The 20,647-nt window shown below is 32.3% G+C and overlaps 2 protein-coding genes across 2 annotated transcripts; both read left to right on the top strand.

Moving 5' to 3' along the window:
- The first annotated feature begins 7,786 nt into the window (after positions 1–7,786).
- On the top strand, positions 7,787–14,526 carry LOC111397318 (kinesin-like protein KIN-14N). Its single transcript, XM_023024169.1, has 17 exons — positions 7,787–8,205; positions 8,616–8,870; positions 8,975–9,119; positions 9,240–9,349; positions 9,450–9,569; positions 9,669–9,872; positions 10,583–10,792; positions 10,870–10,944; positions 11,114–11,260; positions 11,372–11,510; positions 11,617–11,726; positions 12,198–12,359; positions 12,451–12,662; positions 12,911–12,992; positions 13,108–13,212; positions 13,302–13,406; positions 14,137–14,526. Exons 1-17 carry the CDS (start codon positions 8,149–8,151, stop codon positions 14,314–14,316), a joined length of 2,418 nt encoding a protein of 805 aa, XP_022879937.1. The 5' UTR covers positions 7,787–8,148; the 3' UTR covers positions 14,317–14,526.
- Positions 14,527–16,813: 2,287 nt separating this feature from the next.
- On the top strand, positions 16,814–20,306 carry LOC111397319 (transcription factor ILR3-like). The gene is made up of 5 exons (XM_023024170.1): positions 16,814–17,095; positions 18,972–19,034; positions 19,246–19,323; positions 19,417–19,579; positions 19,797–20,306. The coding sequence occupies exons 1-5, from the start codon at positions 16,959–16,961 to the stop codon at positions 20,058–20,060; spliced, it is 705 nt and encodes a 234-aa protein (XP_022879938.1). The 5' UTR covers positions 16,814–16,958; the 3' UTR covers positions 20,061–20,306.
- The last annotated feature ends 341 nt before the right edge of the window (positions 20,307–20,647 follow it).

Genomic DNA, 20,647 nt, shown 5'->3' on the forward strand with positions numbered 1-20,647 from the left:
GACTTTTCCCTATTGAAAAACATGTTAGTGCAAGTAGGCGTATTGTGACATTACAAATGAATGCCAATTGTTCATCTCACAGTGCTACACAGAATAAGAGGTCATTGTCATTCTTGGTGACTCATACTTTGAATTTTTTAAAATTTGGATAACTATTACTTGCGTGGGTTGAAAATTAAAAGTATAAACACTTTTATATTTCTTTTTCTGTCATATTGTCTCGTGGATTAAAAATTACTCTCAGAATAGAAGTCCTCTTCTTCTATATTAGCAGTGGCGGTCCATAGGATTTAGGGGAATTGACTTGGTTAGGTCTATTCCGGCCCAATAACTATTTCAATTTTGCTAGTCGTACATCGAAGTGTACCTAATGGTGTATACCCCACTCATATGGGTGAGGGACCCACTCGAATAAGATATCATTTCTTTTACATGGGTCCCACATTCATGTGAGTGGAGTGTACAACATTCGGTATATCTCATTATGTACCACTAGACAAATTCTAACTATTTTTACCTTAAAAATAAATTTTGTATACATGCAAAAAAAATAAAAAAAAATTATATGAAAATTTTAACATATATTAATTCAGTACAAAACCCTTTTTTTTTCTTTTTTTTATTTCACCTCTGACTCTGCCGTTGTATGTTAGTATCTTTCAATGATTATAAATAATAAAAAGAAAAAAAAAAGAAAAAACTAGACTTGCGTATACCAATTTTTAGAAATGTTGAAAATGGTAGATAATATTTTATATATGAATATTTTGACGAGCAATGTAATTCACAATACTAGCCATAAACCTACGTTAGTTTATTTCAAGGAGGGCAAGGAAAATGTTTTAGGACTGAGCAGAAAACAGAAAGAATTTGATTTGGTGCATGAATATGCAAAGCACATCAAGAGGACATACAAAATATAATGTTTATATTTTACTTTGACCTAATAATTTTTTTTGCCTTTTGTGTGTGATTGAGATCGCTTTCTTGAATTTTGTATTTTATTTTTATTTTTTCGATATTAATGCCTTCATTAATGACCAAAACAAAGTGTACAATGAATAGAGCTGTGGAATTGTTGCAAATATTTTAATGTACATTCAAACGATTTTCATTGTTGGAGACCAAATGTGCAACAATAATGAAAAGTTGAGATACATGTTCCCTTCAAAGGTTCAGAGACTAACTTTACAATTGCACAATAAATTATGAATTATTTTGTATAATTTTCTTGAAAAGCATATTGCATGCACTAAAATTAAGGGTTCGTTTGATTACAAAGATGAAATTTGAGTGTAAAGAAAACGAATTTCTAGGAATTGAATTGTCTAGAAATTATTTTCCTGAAAATTGTAAATTATTGTGTTTGATTGGTATAATTTTCCACATGGAATTCATTGAAATAAAAGTATTTTTTTTTGTGTTCGCTTGGCTTTGTTTTGTATAAAAATTGTCAATTAAAGGGATAGATTTTATTAGTACCGTCGATGAAATTTGTTTCCATTGTAAAAAAAAAATCAAGAAAATCATCTATCTTTTGGTGTTCGTTTGACTTTGTTTTACATGAAAATTGTCAATTAAAGGGAAATATTTTTTTACAATAATTCTTAGAATTTGTTTTCATTGCCCAAAAAAAAACAAAAAAAATGGAAAAAAAAAACCACAGTAGCCGAAAGGAAATGGTGGAAATTGGCTTATGTGATAAGAAAGGTGGAAAATAAATTCTAGGGAAAATTTTGTCAATCAAACAACAAAAAATTGAAAAGATGGAATTTCAATTCCATTTTTCTTGGAATTCCATGTCAATCAAACATGGCCCAAGTGTTTGTATGTTGGGTAATTTGAAGTCAAATTGATTTCTTTTGAAGAACGTTAGGTTAGAAGTAGAGAAAATTTATGAGGAAAAAAAACATGTGTTTAAAAATGAGTTTGAGAAAAATGATTTTTAAATAAATTGTGCCAAACAAATGGTAAAATTAAATTGAAGAGTATAATGAAACAACAATATATGACAATTGGGGATTTAGCTCAAAATGGTAGAGCGCTCGCTTATCATGCGAGAGGTATGGGGACCTTTGTTGAATTTAATTGCAATCATGTTTAAGGATCAAGAATCACATAATTATAAATTGATAAATTGAATTCATACTTGTGGAAGTTATTGTTGATATGAATAATATTTGTAAAAGCTGTCAGATCTTCCTCTCTTTACTCCCACTCTTCACAAAGTATCAGTCGTCAATTGGACAAGCTAATAAAATAATCTGGAAAGGAGACGGGAAAATGCATCATCATAAAGTCACATTTGGGTTGACAATACAATATGCTGTAAGGTACTCTTAAAACACATCATATAACTAGTTAACAAAATCACATTGATTTTCGAAATTCCAATATCTTTGGGCAGAAAGAGATTTCTAGACGAATGCAAACTCATTAACTGCCTAATGTCATTTTCCAATTATATGTAATAAATCAAAATTATTGCGCAAAAAAAAAAAAAATAATAATAATAATAATAAAAAATATAACAGCTATCACCCATTTTTATTTCAAAATATTTCTTTTAATAGGAAAATAAGGATCGTCTCAAAGCCTATGAAAAATTCAATCACAGAACAATAATTATGCAACAAATCATAATCGGCAATCGATAAATGACCAAAATTCATATGTGATTGAGAGAGAAATGGGCCACGAAATTTCGATGTATGTTAAAAATGAAATTTTAAATTTAAACGGACAAACAATATCAACATTTAAATAAATAAACATTTTGACACGAATATAGAAGTCGTGAAATATATTATTATTATTATTAAACTGGTCAATTTTAAATAAAACTTTAATTTGGGTCAAAATTGAAATTTTAGAGTTGAAACTTTAAAAATCCAATTTAAAAGCCCTTCCCAAATTTAAATTTAATACTCCTTTCGAAAATTGCACTTTGACCATGATTTTAAAATTAATCATAGGCCCTCTAATTATACATATTACATAACAGGTCGTTCTCTTAATATTTGAAAAATAGGCCCTTTTTCTCTAATTGCATGCGGGGGCCCATAAGTATGTTATTCACAACACAGCCCCCGTCTTCATTACCTAAAAACCCAACACCACAAGCCGCCAAGTAGCGACGGCAATCTACATAGCAGATGAATCATCAACAAAGAAAGAAAAGAAAAACTCAAAAACACAAACCTTTACGTGTCGGTTACTACCAAGACAAGGTTCGAACTCCAGAATCCCTTAAAAAAAATTTCAAATATGTGGGCCTACATTCTAGTTTCACACAAAGAATTAAGTACAAAATCATGGGAAAAAAAAGCCACAAGAGCATGAGAATTGCATGCATATGTGAAACACGGCCGACCCTAGCTAAGGCAAACAAGGAAACTGCCTAGGGCCTCATGAAGAAAAGCCAAAAATCAACCCCAATACCCACCAAATCCATTTAAAAAACGAGTTGATTCCCCTAGGATTAGAGGAATTGGAGAAGATAATAAAGAATTTGAGGTTACTTCTTCTTGAACTAAAATCACCAATTCAGGTTAGTTTCAATCTGGGAAGCTAAAGAAAGATGAAAAGAATCATTTTAAAAACATGAAAGGAACTTCTAAATTGAAATCATGTGAAGGTAATTTCAAAATCCTACCAATCAATCTATTGTATTTTTGTAACTAAATAATAATTCCAATCTTTTACTACTCACTAGTTCCTTTTGATCTAGTTAAACAAATTGCAAGATAGGAAAGAGATTTTTTTTTTATTCTACTGAATGAGGGGTTTTTTAATCCTTTTTTAATATTCTTATGTGTTGAAAATTTGTTGATGACCAATTTTCTTCTTGTTTCCATTGTTTAAGAGAAATAGATAATTTCTCCAAAAGAAAAAAAGCGATGGATGTCTTTGTAAAAGGATTTGTGTTTGTCGCAAAGTCCAGTCCCATAAAAGTGACAAAGCAGCTGTCCACAATATTTTTTGTTCTTCTTTTCTTTTATTTCTTTTCAGATTAGGATTTGTTTGTAGAACTGCACTTACAATATCATTTCTAAGCATTTTAAATATCATCTCTGTAATTTAAGCATTGCTATTTATGTTTAAAAAAAATTATGTTTAAGGGCCTTGTAATATTAATTGCCTAGGGCCTCATAATTCTCGGGCCGACCCTGATGTGAAATTAGAATTTTCGTGACTCTTCTTATACAATATTCATTGAGTAGTTTGTATACATTTATATATATGTATACAATATAGTGAGAGAGAGTTAGATAGAGAGAGCATTAATTGATGCAGTTTTCCAAAAGAGAAGGTTAGAGAATCTGTTTAAGCCCATGTTTGATTAACATTAAATTAAATTACATTACATTCTATTTTTCTCTCTCCTATTTTCAACCATACAATCTTCTATAAAATAATATTATACGTAAATCGAAAACTTTACCTTCTTTTTCAACCACTCATTTTTCTAAAAAATACTATTCCTCCCATTACCATTTTCAGGTAATGGGGGCCAAACAGGGTGTAAAAATCTAGGGAGAGAAAGTAAGGGTATGTGTGTCATCGGGTTACCGTGTGGAAGTAAGGAGGTAGTAAAAACTTCGTAATTACTCGGTCAAAATTCGAGAAAGAATATTAGTTTTATGTAGGATTCTGTTCTTAGCATTAGGCTCTAATACCAATTATTGAATTTAATTGCAATCATGCTAATGATCAAGAATTATATAATTGTAAATTGATAAATCGAATTCATACCTGCGGAAGCCATTGTTGATATGAATAATAGTTGTAAGAGCTACCAGATCTTCTCCTCCTTACTTCTCACAAAGTATTAGCCGTCAACAGGACAAGGTAAAAAAAATAAATTTGGAGAGGAGAGGAGACCCAACCTTTATATATGAAATAATTCAGCCGTTCCATTATGATTAGAATTCTAATTAGGGTTTATTTTCGGCTCACATACTTAAAATTATTACATCATATTAATTACAACATATAAGGTGTAAAATGCTCAATTGATCACTTAATAAATTTTGGCTTAATCACAAATATCATTATGGGCTATACATCTAATCTAATCCGTAAAATAAACGCTCGAATGTGAAGCCCAAATTTGGAATTATTCCAACAACCTTTACCCGGCATCTCCATTCCATTTCTCCCTTTTTCAGTTATTAAAGAAACTGATTTATTTTAATTTAGTTTTTTTTTGCAAGGCATGGCAATAATATTAGATTGCTCGCACCACCCATATAATTTATCTAGTAATTATTTGGAATAACTTCAAATCAATAATTAATTTTAATCATATACTTCATCAAACTTTTACTAAATTTGCCTAAACTTTTATTGAAAACTGTATCAAACTACCCTAATTAATCACCTTTCTTTTCTGCTTTCTTCTTCTTGAAAGGATCATTACGTTTTAAAAATGGGACTAATTACCAACTATAAACCACCAAGTCAAACTTAGTGTTTGTTTGGTAGGGATTTTGTTAATTGATTTTTTGACTGTTAGAGATAAAGTGGGTCCTATCTATGAGAGAATAATTAAAAAATAACGATTGGAATAATGAAATAACGGTCAAAAAATTGATTTTAATTGAGTTTTAAGCTGTACCAAACATGATCTTAGTTTATGGTTAGTTAACTACTCCAACTGCCGTCTTTCACAACGATGAATTTAGTAAAACTTAATTAGCCATTTGTCATTAGTAAAGTGCTGCAGTCCGCAGGAAACGGCACCGTTCTATATTTAATTAATTTTGAAAAGTAAAGAATTATAAAGTAAATTTATTTGCTATAAAGAAAATCAGTGTCACTTAGCAAGTGCAAATGGATATAATTTTATAAAGATACGTTACTACTTGTGTCGAATTAAAGAAAAGAAGAATTTTTTTTTAATCTTTCACTTCTATGCATTGACATATAAAATCTTTTTAGCTTATCCAACTCGATACAACAATAGATAAATATTTTACATATCTCGAGTACTCTAAAAATAATGAACTTTAAAGAATTGTGTGGGAGTCAATTATTTTCTATTTCAATGTCATACATCATTCAATTTTTTACTTGTTTTGGAAAAAAAAAAATCTAAAAGTAGAATTATGGGGTTTTCTCTTCCCATTCATTTTAACTTATTGATATTTTACCCCTGTTCGGAGTAGCTAAAAAAATCAATTTTTTAATAAATTTTGTTTAAAGTTGATGAAATGTATGATTGAAAAATTGATAAAATTTGTGATTTACATGAAATTTATAGATAAAATTAATTGTTAACTTTATGTTATATATATATTTTTTCAATTTTTTAAGTTACACCAAACTAAGATCTCGTAATAACTACAAAAATCACAAATTAGTCCATATTCAGCTACTACAAACTGCAATTCCAAAGAAATCAAGCCTCTAGTTTGATGGCATCATGGCAATTATTGAGAAAAAAAAAATGATGTGTTTGAATAATGATTTTTATAGAGAATGTGTGATTAAAAAATAGAAAATAATTTTAAATTTACACGAAAATATTTTATTGTGCGAATGTGATAGAAAATGAGTATGAAAAATAAAAAAAATTTGTTTTAAAAGAAGACAAACACGAGTTATAACATTCAACACAACGAGTTGCATTTTCAACAAATGAATCGTTGATTCATGCACAAACACTAATTTTGATTCGTTTTCCTAAGCCCATCATGCTTGCTTGTAGAGAAAAAACATTTTATGTTGTGGCATCCACATCAAATGTAAGCTGCACACCAATATCCTTTCAGTCTCACAATGAGACCTCAACCAAATTGTCTCACTTATTAGGTGCAAAAAATAATTAAGAGTCATTTTGAGTTGGAAAGCTGTTAAACAACCTTTTCCCATCGAAGTGTGAGTGAGGATAACACGTTTAGTATAAACCCAAATATATATACACAAACTCAGAGAGAGAGAGAGGTGGGGTGGGGTAGGGCAGGGCTGATGAACATAGCTAAAGAAGAAGCTTCAAAAAAGCATAAAACCACACCATGTATGGGAGATGGCTAATGCAGGGATAGTAAAGTGGAAATTCTTGGCACACATTAGACGCAAGTAAAAGGAGTACTTATCTTTATACAAGTCAAATTGAAATGAAGGGCGAAAGGGCTTCATTCGAGATAATTTTTGTTGTTACTACTAATTAATTATTTTGTTATGCAATATCATTTTTAGTTACAAAGAAAGTCGTTCTATTCGGAAAACAATCTTAGCAATCTCTCAGGAGTAATAATGGTGGAAATCACGACATATATGAATAATAATAATGTGTAATAATTTCGAACTATGGTTGAATTTAAACACAGACATAAGCGAGATACCCAACAATTATAGCTAGATAATTGGATAGCATTCATATACAACTCTAAGCGTACGCAATATTGAATAAAGCTGACATGTCACATAATATTGACATTTTTAAAGATTGATTTAAATATTTTTTCAACAATGTTACTAGCCCCCATTTGGCCTTCATTATTTGAAATTTTAATGATTGCCTCCATTACATGTAATAGTATTTTATTAAAAAAATATATGATTGATAAAAAGAGAAAAAAAATTAATTAAAATATTAAATGGGTGCCAAATAGAGGCTAGATAACAACAAAAAAATTAATTAAAATATATATGAAAATATGCCAATTTGAATTTAGGGGTATAACGGTCAATATACATTACAACGTTCCTCTATTCTATCTAAAGCATAATTCCGCCAGATCCCATTTCAAAAAAGTTCCTTTCACTCTCTCGCTCTCTCTCTCAATAGGCCGGATTCCAATCCCAAACCTCAGTCAACAATTTCACTTACCAAATTTCGATTAAAACAATTATTTTAAAAAATAAAAGAAAGAATTTGAAATTACTGTAATCCCTTTTCTGAATTCTTAGGGTTAAATTAAATAATTGATTCACTTTCAGAAGTGTTGTCTGGTGTTGATTCTTTGGTTACTACTTACTGCAATTCAAAGCAACGGCTCCAGACATACAAATTTCCATAGCTTTGATTGCAATCCAAGGCCCCACCTAATTTTTGAAAACCCATCTCTTTCTCTCTCTAATATCCTGTCTCTCTTCATCTCTACATCCAATTCTATAGTACAAGATACTCGATCTATTCTTATGGCATCCAAAAACCAGAACAAACCTCCAGTTCATGCACCGTCTAGCCCGTCAAATGTGAGCATCTATTTCGCACTCTTCCTTACGATTTTGAATTTTATTTGTAACGGGTCTTCTGGATTGATTTGTGATTCGCATCCTTCAGGTGGTGTTTTAAGAGATTTTGAGTTTTATTAAGTGTGTTTGGAGCAAATTTTGATGCTTTCTTTCTGCCTTCTAAATGTGATTCTATTCTAAGAGGAATTTTTTTGATGATTTGATTAGATTCTTTAAAAAAATTATAGTTTTTTGATTAATTTTATTTATATTCAGAAATTAACTTGCCAGTTACTCTTTGAATTGCAAATTGTCATCTCTTGCTCACGCATGGAAATATAATCACTTGTAATTTCGTTTTCCCAATTACTTTAGGTCATCAGATTCTGATATTTTTTAATTTTTGTGGGTGGTTTTGCTTATTTTTCCAGAGCAAGAATAATGTTGACGAGGCTTCATTAGATAAAAGGCGAAAGGTTGGAAGCACAAAAATGCCGCCCAGTACTGGTACAAGAACTCTAACCCGACAGGCCTTTTCAGTGGTTAATGGAGGTCATGATCAGCCTCCGACTAGTGGCCCACCAAGCGTTGCTGGGTCAGACTGTGGTGTAATTGAGCTCACCAAAGAGGATATTGTGGCATTATTGAATGAGAAGCTGAAAATTAAGAATAAATATAACTATAAGGTAAGTCAAACATGTGATTTTTTTTTTTGGTAATAGGTTGAGCTTTGAGTTTGGATAGTTGAATATGTTTACTTTTGTTTGAATTTTGTTTTTTGCTGTTTCAGGAAATATCTGAACAAAGGTTTGAGTACATAAAAAGGCTTAAGCAATGTATCAAATGGTTCCAACAGCTCGAGGGAAATTATAACACAGAGCAGGAGAAACTGAATAATTTGTTGGAATTGGCAGAGAAGCAATTTAATGAAATGGGTATGATTGATTTTCATTTATGTTTACAGAGATACAATGTTTCTTGCTTTGTTGGCAATAAAAAAGAAAAAGAAATTTGTAGAATTGCTAACTTGTGTCGATCCCTTTATGTACTCTCAGATTCTCTGATGAAGGCCAAGGAAGAAGAGTTGAATTCCATTATAATGGAGTTGAGAAAGAATCTGGATGCACTACAAGACAAGTTTACAAAGGAGGAATCAGATAAATTGGTAAGAAGCACATTGACTTCTCAATTGTTGGTATGCAGTTTCTGGAAGCTACTTTGTTAAGTATTTCTGGAGAATTAAACTGTTGAATATGAATTATCAGGAAGCATTAGATTCATTGGCAAGAGAGAAAGATTCTAGAGTGGCACTGGAGAGGCTGCAAGCTTCTCTTTCGGAAGAGCTCAAGAGAACACAACAAGACAATGCAAGTTCGAACCAAAAGGTAAGTGGAGAAGATTTCTTCGTGAAAATATATTCGGAGTGTACTTTCACAAAGTTAGTTTATTGAGAACTGTGTTGCTCTCGGCTTGTGACTCCGCAGATACAATCGCTTAACGATATGTATAAGCGATTACAGGAGTACAACACTAGCCTGCAGCAATACAATAGTAGACTTCAGTCAGAACTTGCTGCAACAAATGAGATGCTTAAGCGCGTGGAGAAAGAGAAGGCGGCAGTGGTTGAAAATTTATGCACGTTGAGGGGCCATTATACTTCTCTGCAGGAGCAACTTACTTCTTCTAGAGTGAGTGTTGTTATTTTATTATTTTGTGTCCTTTTATCTTTATTTATCAATTGCCCACAATCATGTTGTTCATCTCTATTACCACCATCATAGGCTTTTCACTAGAGAAGGTTTACTTGGTCATATGTTTATATCTTATTTCAAATGTGTGGTGTTTCTGTACAGTGGCTTGTTTTCTGATCATTCATTTTCTAGCTTCATATAGTCAAAATTTGTTTACAAGCTTGTCTTCTGCATTTCTCAAATAACTCATAATCATAATCAAATGAAGACAACTTCATACCTAGGGAAAAAAAAAAAAAAGTTCTAAGACTTGGAAAATTCAGTGCTTATATTTTCCTTTTTGTTGTTCCTTTTACCCTACTGCTCTAAAATTATGGCATGAATTCTATCTGAAAACTTACAGAGTGAACATATTTGTAAGGAGCAATATCAAATGGATTGTAAGTCATAACTTTTTGGATATTGTAACATTTTTATATATGGTTCCTTTTAAGGCTCTAAGTAAAAAAATTACACACACAGAGAGATATGCACCATGTGTAGGACTTGAGTGATTACTATGACAGTGTCATTTCTGCATGCCTCATTGTTTGATCAAAGTGTCAGTGTTTGTTGAATCCTGTTAAAATGAAATATCTGCATTGCATAGTACTTGTTATGTTTTTGAACATTTCTTAAAAGTGCTCAATGATGGTGGACATTTAAAGTCTTCGCAAGAGGAAGCTATCAAACAAAAGGAAGGTTTAGTGAATGAAGTGGGATGCTTGCGGGCTGATATGCAACAAGTCAGAGATGATCGTGACCGCCAATTATTACAAGTCCAGGCTTTATCAGCTGAAGTAGAACAATATAAAGAATGTACCGGGAAAACTGTTGCAGAATTAGATGGCCTAACTTTAAAAACAAATGAACTAGAGGTCTGTTTTTGTCATCTGGTTTCTTGATTGACTATCCAAAATCACTTCGTTAAAGAATTAATATCTATTTTTCTCAGTCAACTTGTCTATCTCAAAGTGAACAAATCAGAAGACTGAAGGAGCAGCTTGCCTTTGCAGAGAAGAAATTGCAGGTTTCTGATCTGTCATTTTAAGTTTTTGATGATAAGTTACTTTCGGAGAAGTTTTTTTGTCTATATTCAGACGCGTTGCTAGTGAATCTTGAGGTTTGCACAGTATGTTACCCAATGGTATTATTGCATGAATTTTCTTAGCACTTTGTGTTTATTATCATTTTGTAAGATGTCCAATACATCGGCATTGGAGACGAAAATTGAATTCGAGGAGCAAAAGCAGTTTATTATTGAGTTACAGAATCGTCTAGCTGGTGCCGAATTAAAAATTGTAGAAGGGGAAAAATTACGGAAAAAGCTGCACAACACCATTCTGGTAATGTTTTTGTACACAAGTATTTTATGTAAACTGAATTTTGATGGAAATTTGAATTGCAGTTCTTCCATCAGTGTCGAGATTATTCATCCTAATTATTATGTCATACAGGAATTGAAAGGGAATATCCGGGTCTTCTGTAGGGTGAGACCCTTGTTGTCTGATGATGGTGTTGAGACAGAAAATAAAGTCGTCTCTTTCCCGACAGCAATGGAAACCCTTGGGCGTGGCATTGATTTGACACTAAATGGTGAGTAGTCTTAATTGAAAATCAGTCAGAGTAATAGAGCTATACTATGCTACCTTTAATTCTCATAACCAGCTCTCTTATTCATCACCTTTTCAATATTGACAAGGACAAAAACACTCTTTCATTTATGACAAAGTCTTTCTGCCGGATGCCTCCCAAGAAGATGTTTTTGTTGAAATATCACAACTTGTGCAGAGTGCTCTTGATGGTTACAAGGTGATTTACATGCTCAGCTGTCAATTGTTCTTCTCTATAAATGTTAAGGACAAGTAATCTCCCTTCAGAAGTTAAGGTTGTTTGTGCTAAAAAAATAAAATAAAATATATAACAGCCTGCAACATTTCCTGGCTGATTCGCTTATTTTTGCTTTTAGATATTGCAAGCAACTAATATATGCAGTACTTGTTGACATGTTGATATATACTAGCTTTCACTGAGGATCTTAAATCTTTTGTATATGAAACAATAGAAGAGAGATTAATTACGTTTAAGAATTTATTTTGGCTGTGATTTTGTGGATGTGTCTTCTTACCTTATGTAAAGAATGTGATAGAATTGCCCTCCTTTAAAGCTATCTTATGGTGATAGATCCATACTTTGATTTGAGGAACTTGTCGAAATTGGAAGTACTATATAATAGCATCCTTGAGCTCACAGACATTTGCGGTGTCATTTTCAATTTTTTAGGTTTGTGTATTTGCTTATGGACAAACTGGTTCGGGGAAGACTTACACAATGATGGGCAAGTCAAGACTCCACGATCAAAAAGGTCTAATTCCACGGACATTAGAACAGGTTTTCGAGACAAGGCAAGCTCTTCAATCCCAAGGATGGAAATATGAAATGCAGGTGCACAGTGAATGCCATTATGTTTTTATCTGCACTAATTGATTATGCTTTTGTTTGCTTCCGAATCATCTAATCTCACCTTTATTTTTAGGTGTCAATGCTTGAAATATACAATGAAACAATACGTGATCTTTTAATACCCAATAGATCAGGCTTTGATACGTCAAGGACAGAGAATGTCGGAAAGCAATATGCAATCAAACATGATGCCAATGGCAACACTCATGTCTCTGATCTAACAGTTGTAGACGTTCGTAGTAGTAATGAGGTTTCATATCTTTTGGAGCGGGCAATACAAAGCAGGTAACAAAACTGCCGATTTGTTTCCCATTTCTTTGTGTTGACCATTCATATCTTTCAAATTCATATTGGATTTGGAAGTAGTTCAATACGAAAACTCTAATCTACTTTGCAGAAATATAGTTTCCCAGTCCAATGTAAAACATTTTTTGCATCATGTGTAAAAAGGACAAATGTTAACTCTGTTTTTCCATTTTGTGGCCATAAAAAAGATTGATCTTTTGCTTTTTATGGGTTTTCAATTTCCTTAGATCTGTCGGAAAGACTCAAATGAATGAACAGTCTTCTAGGAGCCATTTCGTCTTTACACTGCGAATAATGGGTGTCAATGAGGTATGGCTATTTTACACGAATCTACCTTTTTGATTTGTCACCGTGATTATTCCATCTTTTTCATTGTTTGAATAGAAAATCACAAAACTCAATTTATATTTTCTTTGTGTTATAGAGCACCGATCAACAGGTACAAGGTGTCCTGAATCTAATTGACCTTGCTGGTAGTGAGCGTCTTTCTAAGAGTGGATCTACTGGAGATCGACTGAAAGAAACTCAGGTATAAAAACTATAACTTTCTCAATTATATCTGGAACTGTTCATATATTGGATTTGTCCTAACTTATATTTTTGTTGTCTTGTAATTAGTCAATTAATAAGAGTTTATCATCCCTAAGTGATGTTATATTTGCCTTGGCGAAGAAGGAGGAGCATGTGCCATTTAGGAACTCAAAGCTGACCTATCTTCTCCAGGTAATTGTTTTCAAATGAGTGAAGACATATTGAGTTAATCTATTCAGAAATATTTTGCAGTATTTTTCTACCTTTTAGAAGATTTACTGGAGTATTTTCCTAATTATGTGAGCTGATGCACTAAAATGTTAAAATGCAATTATATTTAAGCGGTGTAGCTATGGTTCGCTTAGTGGAAGATTTTTCTTTCTCGTTCGTGACTAACACGTTAGGCAGTTGAGGAAAATCTTTGGCCTTATGAGTATCTTTAACCTGTCATCTATATAACGATGGTAGACTACACTACAAACTATAATCACTATAGCCTTATGAGAAGGTCTTTTTTCTTTCTTCTAGTACTGATTACGTAAGTGAGAAGGGGCCTCAGCTTCTGATATGCCTTTCTCGTAGAATAATCTGAAAACCATAACTAATGAACTTTCCAAAGTTGGACTTCGATGCTTGTTGGATGAGTTTGACCACATCCTTCTTGGGATGACATGGAGCTGTTCTGGAGGTGTTGAATTTTTTTAATCGCTGTGCCTAGTACTGATTATAAACAACTTATATGGCTGACGAAATAAGAAATATCAATATGCCTAGTCAAATGAAAATACGAAGGATTTGTTAGAATTAACAAGAAAACGAAGTTAGAGAAGTCTTCCATGCTCTACTACATTCGCATCCTGTCGTATGGATGGTATCATTTGATTAACGTGATCAATGTTTTCTCTCTCTTTCCCGTCCACAGCCTTGTTTAGGTGGAGATTCCAAGACATTGATGTTTGTCAATGTATCTCCGGATCCTTCTTCAGTTGGTGAATCACTTTGTTCACTAAGGTTTGCAGCACGTGTGAATGCTTGCGAGATTGGTGTCCCTCGGCGTCAAACCAATCTTAGATCTTCTGATTCTCGTCTGAGCATTGGCTGATTTTTGAAATATTAACATTTATAGAGATCATTTTAACCAAGAAAAAGTACTTCTAACATGATGTTCTTGTAATCAGTAATATCATAGGGGTTGTGCTTTTCATTTATTGATTTGTATTTTTGAAAACATCTTTACATTGATGATAGTTTATGCTCTTTTTGTATAATATTTGAAATCCATCACAGTGCCAGTAAAGCCAATGTTCACATCTGAATGAGGCCTATAGTGCATACAACAATAAAAACCACTATCAGTTAAAAACTTTTAATTAATTGATCAATCTCTTCAGCCCTAAACTTATTATCAGGTGAAAGAAGTTGGGGTTCTGACTAAGCATTGAGAAGTATTTTATAGAAGAGCTAGACATTTCTAACATTTGTTATTTCTTAATCTGAGTTATTAAGAAATAATTTCTTCTTATTTCTAAGTTGTAACCACTTGGATATATGCTCAGTAAACTCTAGTCATATCATGGTAGATATTAAAATTATTAAGGTCTAAAAATGAGTCATTATCATATAAGCCTCAGATTTTAGAGCATGTTACTTGCCACTGTTCACGTCCTTTTCTCCATTGTATGATAGGGATAGATGAAGAAGAAAGAACTAAAGATTTTTTAATAATACTTTCATTTTTAACCTTGAATTGATCAAAATATGCAGAATTCTCACTTTTCGTCGAGGATTAGATTCACTAACTAAGCGCATCTTCAAAAGATTCTCTATTTTTAAAGAGCATATTTTATCATTTGAAGAGTTAAAATTTTGAAGTATTCAAATGAAATCTTTATATTTAAGACTTAATTTTACTACTTTCAAAAAATATTTATTATTTTTCTCTATCTTTTGTTTTTAACTAACTTTTCTTTAAATTATTTTATTATTTTTCTACATTAAAAATTAAAATATTTTGAATGCATTTAATTATACAAAGTGAGTTTGGCAAACCCACTCTCTAAATTAAAATGTTAATTTAAAAAGTTTCTTGAAGAATGATTTTAAAAAATCTTTTGGTGGTGTTCTAAGAGTTTAAGATTGGCTCATCTTCTGTGCCATCTTTTAGGTAATTGAACTCTACGAGACATTATCTCGTATTGTTCCTCATAGGTCAATTGTATAGCAATTGGTACCCCAAAGGTGTCAATACATTTAACTTCCATTTAAAACGAGAGCCAACTAATGACAAAAATATCACATACACTGACATTAACACCTAATTTCGTTTATTAGATTGACACCAACTTTGAGAAATCCATAAAAGTACTTGAAAAACATATTAAATTAATATTTTGTTGATATTATGATGACTTGAAATTCATTAATAAAAAAAAAAAAACTAATTTGTATTGATAATTTATTTATGCACATGTACACTTCTACTGTTGTAGTTGGAACTCAAATGAGAATTGTTTCTGGTATCTGAGTCCACTCATCTTCCATCTTTTATCTAATCATTATCACCAATAGAAACTCGACACGTCATTCATATCCATGACTTGGAAATGAAATTTTGAAAATCCACCTATCACTTTCCATCATTGACAATTTATCTTAAAATGATAATCTTTAATATGTGACCAAAGTAAGATGCTTTTAGTTATAAGAGATTCTATTCTTCAACTAAATTTTGATGCTTTTAATTATGAGAGAAACCAAATTTTGTTCTAGAATGTAAAGTAGTTTCAATTGGAAAAAGAACGACTCGAGGTTAAAATATAAAAAACAAGAAAAAAATGTTACAGCACTTTTACTAGATGCAAAATTAGAAACGTTTGCCCTATTACCCTTGAATACTTGATATAAGTATAATCGAATCCAATTTGGGCAAACTATGGAAACGTTTTCCCAGTTATCCTTGAAGTGTAACCTAGTTTAGCCCCTTAAGGGTTTCACTCCATAGTTGGAACAATTATGGAAGGGAATTAAACGTTTGAGAGTATGTAAAGGAGGTTGAGATTCTCTCTCTTTTCTTCTTTTCATTTTATCATCTTTCGTTTTTATTTAAAAAATATATATATTTACCTAATTTATTCTCAAATAGTATTTAACGATTCAATCACGTTATTAGTAATTGATTGGGAAGTATTTGATGATCTAAAGATACTTGTACTTTTTCACTTGAATTCTCTACTTATACATTGGGCAAAATGTGATTCATCAAAAAAATTCACTTCCTCATTGTGGTCCGTTGTTCAGTTCTACTCATCAAACTAATTAAAAGCATTCTTTACAATACGAGAGTTAGTCTAATTTCCAATATTAAAAGTAAAGAAACAAAGGTTCAAAGTAGATTAAAAGATAATAGCCTCAAGCCAGCAATTAGAGTACAAAGGTGAGGCTCGAGTGCTCTAAAAAAAAAAATTAATAATAATAATAATAATAAAAATAGTTAAATTGCTAAGAAATTACTCAGGTACTCAAATGCATATTTATGAAAAGATTGGGGACTCCACCCAATTGCTAAAAAGTACCAAATCGACATAAATTGCATCATTTCCCCAAAAATTCCCCCAATTTCTAATTTCCCCACTCAGACCCAGATACCCTCTTTTCTTTTTCAAACTCTGTGAAATCGATTAGCAAAGTTTCCCTTTTTACTTGGGTTGACTTCAACAAATTCCATTTTTCGGCGGCTGATTGGAAATGGTTTCCCCGGAAAACACGAATTGGTTGTATGATTATGTGGTTGAGGATGTTGCTGTTCCTGAAGGGAATTTGTCTGCTCCAGCTTCTGGATTTTCATGGTCTGTGCAACCCTTGAATGGTTCATCCATTATCAGGTAATGTCTGGGAATTTCTTTATTCCGATTTACCCCCCTTATTTTGACATTATTCTAGTTGTAATTGATAAAGCTTTGGGCTTTTCAGCTATCGTTCTGTTTTAAAAAATTATGGGATTCGTTTTTTGTTTTTGTATTTTTTGGTGCTTACTGTCATTTGGTATTTTTTTATTCATTATTATTATTATTTGGTTGAATTTGAGCTGTTTTAGGGTTTTAAGGGACTCATGCGGTTTTGTTTCCAAAATTTTATATTTTTGGTTTTTTCCTTTTTTCATCTCCCATTTTATCCAGTCATTTTAGTACCCCACAAGTTTGTGTTGGGAGTTGATTTATTGAAAATTGTCTTCTAAGCTAATTATTAGAAGTAAATAATTCCGTAGTAGCGATTGCAGACTTTTATAGTGCATTTAATTGATATGAAAAAGATCACCTAGAAAAGAAAATATTTTCCTTGTTTTGAGAAAAACAAAAACCACCTCCCACAAAAGAAATTATTTTTCTTAAAAACAAGGAAAATTGGGCATATTTTCAAACGTTGGAAAATATTTTCAATGGAAAAAAATAACAATCAAACACCCAAAGTACGAATTTGTGTAGAAAACTGATATTTTCCATGGAAAATAAATGTAATCAAACACACCCTTACCTATTTAATACTGTAAACGAAAAATATTATGCTACACAAACCGGCCTAAAAACAGATTCAAAAACTGGGAAGACACATGTTGGAACATGGTTGCACAGTTTGAAAAACGAAAAAAATCAAACGGCAACCAGCAGTTGCCAACATCAGTTGTCCTTTTTTGTTTCCTGTCATTGAGCCTCGACAAGCATCATTATTGAAATTAATAAATTTTATTGTTTGATGGTGCAGGTATTTTTAATGTCTGTGGCTTTATTAAGTTATTTTTTTGATGGTGGGCATGGCCTGATTCGGAAAATTTTTTTAAGACGGGCTAATATGCAAAAATAAATAAATAAATAAGACTACATCAGCATTGGAGAATGTTTCTGTGTTTCTGCTTGTAATTTTGGTATCCTTATGGAGATGTTATTTTTATTTTGCATTTTCTACTACACTAAGCTTTTATATGCTAAAATTATGATATGTTTTTGGGTTATTATTTAAGTTCTAGATCAAATATAGTTTAAAAGATATGTGCTTACGTATTTAAAGTTAGCTACTGATTGGAATTTATTTCTTCATGGTTAATGCAAGTAAGATTATATCTTTAATCTAGGACTGCCATTGGGGTTAATATTGTAAGTGGTATTACTGTGACAATCGAGCGGCCAGTTTCTATAAATCATATCAGAAAAAGAGGAAACTTGGTTCACTCTAGATTAGATTCGTGTATGGTCTAATTTAAGGGCCTGGTTGACACATTAATTTATTTCATGATTTGCTATAAAATCATTTTCAATCACACATTCCCATAATAAAATATTCTACATTATATCAAAAACTTTTCCCTGCTTTTTAACAACACATTCTCGTAAAAATCACTATTCAAAACTCTTTTTTCTACAATAATGATTGTCAAATAGGTACTAAATTTTTTCCCCCTCAGGTGAAAATACAATCACTATAGTTCTTTGCTTATGGCCTAACTGGGACAAGGGTCAATGATATTGATTGGAAAGATCTTGGGTTAATTTTCTTATTATTTAAGGGCTTCTGGATGGAATAGTTTGTGAAATTTTTTGGGGTGGAGTAAGGTATTCTGGTATTTGTGTTTGAAATCAATATAAGTGGAGATCCTTTTATTTGTCAAAATAGAAAAATCTTCAAGAACCTTACTACTTGCATTATATATGTTGCGATTCATCACTTTTCTTCTCATTTCTTTTTCTGTGATCTAATCTTTTACAGCATGGAAAATGATTGCTCATTTGAGGATTCAGATGCCCAGAGGGAACCTGGCTCAAAGAAGCGGTAAAGAACCACTACACATTTTGTATTGGTCTAAAGTTTTGGTAAAGAAATTGCATTCATTAGAACAAGAGAATTGTGATCTGTGAGTTACAAAAATTAAACTACCCCTGATGGATATGGTTTTGCTTTTTGTTTAAAGAAGTATGCTCTATTAATAAAACCCTCGTTATAGTAAAAAATATTTCATCTCACGTTGTTGTGTTCTTCACAGAGCTAGAACTGCATCTTGTGCTCCATCGAGTTCCAAAGCAAAAAGGGAGAAACAACGAAGAGACAAGCTGAATGACAAGTGCGATCATGTTCTCTTCTTGCCTTATGCCTCTCTCTCTCTCTCTCTCGTGCGCGCACACAGCTTTTGTAACTGCATCGTTGATTTTTTTAGGTTTATGGAATTGAGTGCTCTCTTGGAGCCTGGAAGGCCTCCCAAAACCGACAAGGCTGCTATTTTGCTTGATGCTGCTCGCTTGGTGACTCAACTACGAGGTGAAGCCCAGAAGCTAACGGACTCGAATACAGATCTGCAGGAAAAGATTAAAGAGCTGAAGGTAAGATTGCCTATATTTATATTATTTCGGTGTATGTGTCTCCAGACTCTCCACTAATCATTTTGGATGGATTGTGATTCCAATCTGGTCTAAAAGTTTAACCTTGAGAAAACTAGTACCATGTTTACCATGTTTTCCTTTTATTTGACTTTGCTATGATGGACCGACCAGAAGATGATCACTTATGCACAATCTGGGGTTCCATTAATTTGCGTAGGCTGAGAAGAACGAGCTCCGCGAAGAGAAGCAAAGGTTGAAGGCTGAGAAGGAAAAGCTGGAGCAACAACTAAAGACAACAAATGTGCAACCTGGCTTTCTGCCTTCTCCTGCCATGCCTGCTGCATTTGCTGCCCAAGGTCAAGCTGCAACAAACAAATTTGTGCCCGTAATCAGTTATCCTGGAGTCGCCATGTGGCAGTTCATGCCTCCTGCTGCTGTCGATACTTCACAGGATCACGTGCTTCGCCCACCAGTTGCATAAGTTGGCAGTCAATGCCTTTAATGGTGGGAATCACATTATGGTCCAATTGTCAATTGTCTCAACTCTTATTAGTTTTTGCCTACTGTATAACTTTGTGAACAATGTTAAGCATGTGTGATTATTGGCTTTGATGAATGATCACTGTGAAGACAGACTCGCTACAGTTTGATCAGTCTTTTTTGTATCTCGGTAAAAATAATCATTGTCATCAATCGATTAACTATTCGTGATTCTAGTTTTATTTTATCATCAATCTGAGTTCACATTTTATTTGTCTTAAATTCTGCAATGGGAAACAAAAATACTTCGTCCCCTTTAGTTAGCGATAATTTGTACTTTTGATTGATGAGACTTACAAAACTATTAACCTTCTCATCTAAAAGTTTAAGTTGTTCAATAGAAACAATTGTATTCATTAAATTCAGTCTTCAATGAAAATAGATATACTCAAAAACCATTATTTTTATCTTGAAATGGCTTGATGCAACGCTGTAAAACTCTTCCTGATCTCATCTTTCAACCCCTATCACCTTTTTGCCTCTGAAGGAAGTTGACCCCCTAACATGTCAATGGAAGGTGGATGGAAT

Source organism: Olea europaea, chromosome 7, assembly GCF_002742605.1.
Source record: "Olea europaea var. sylvestris chromosome 7, O_europaea_v1, whole genome shotgun sequence".
NCBI lineage: Eukaryota > Viridiplantae > Streptophyta > Magnoliopsida > Lamiales > Oleaceae > Olea > Olea europaea.

Coding starts and splice junctions, on each gene's coding strand:
- LOC111397319 (XM_023024170.1), top strand. CDS start 16,959: ATGGTTTCCCCGGAAAACACGAATTGGTTGTATGATTATGTGGTTGAG. Junction 17,096..18,971: donor AATGGTTCATCCATTATCAG/GTAATGTCTGGG, acceptor AATCTTTTACAG/CATGGAAAATGATTGCTCAT. Junction 19,324..19,416: donor AGAGACAAGCTGAATGACAA/GTGCGATCATGT, acceptor TGATTTTTTTAG/GTTTATGGAATTGAGTGCTC.
- LOC111397318 (XM_023024169.1), top strand. CDS start 8,149: ATGGCATCCAAAAACCAGAACAAACCTCCAGTTCATGCACCGTCTAGC. Junction 8,206..8,615: donor CACCGTCTAGCCCGTCAAAT/GTGAGCATCTAT, acceptor TTATTTTTCCAG/AGCAAGAATAATGTTGACGA. Junction 12,360..12,450: donor GATGGAAATATGAAATGCAG/GTGCACAGTGAA, acceptor CTTTATTTTTAG/GTGTCAATGCTTGAAATATA.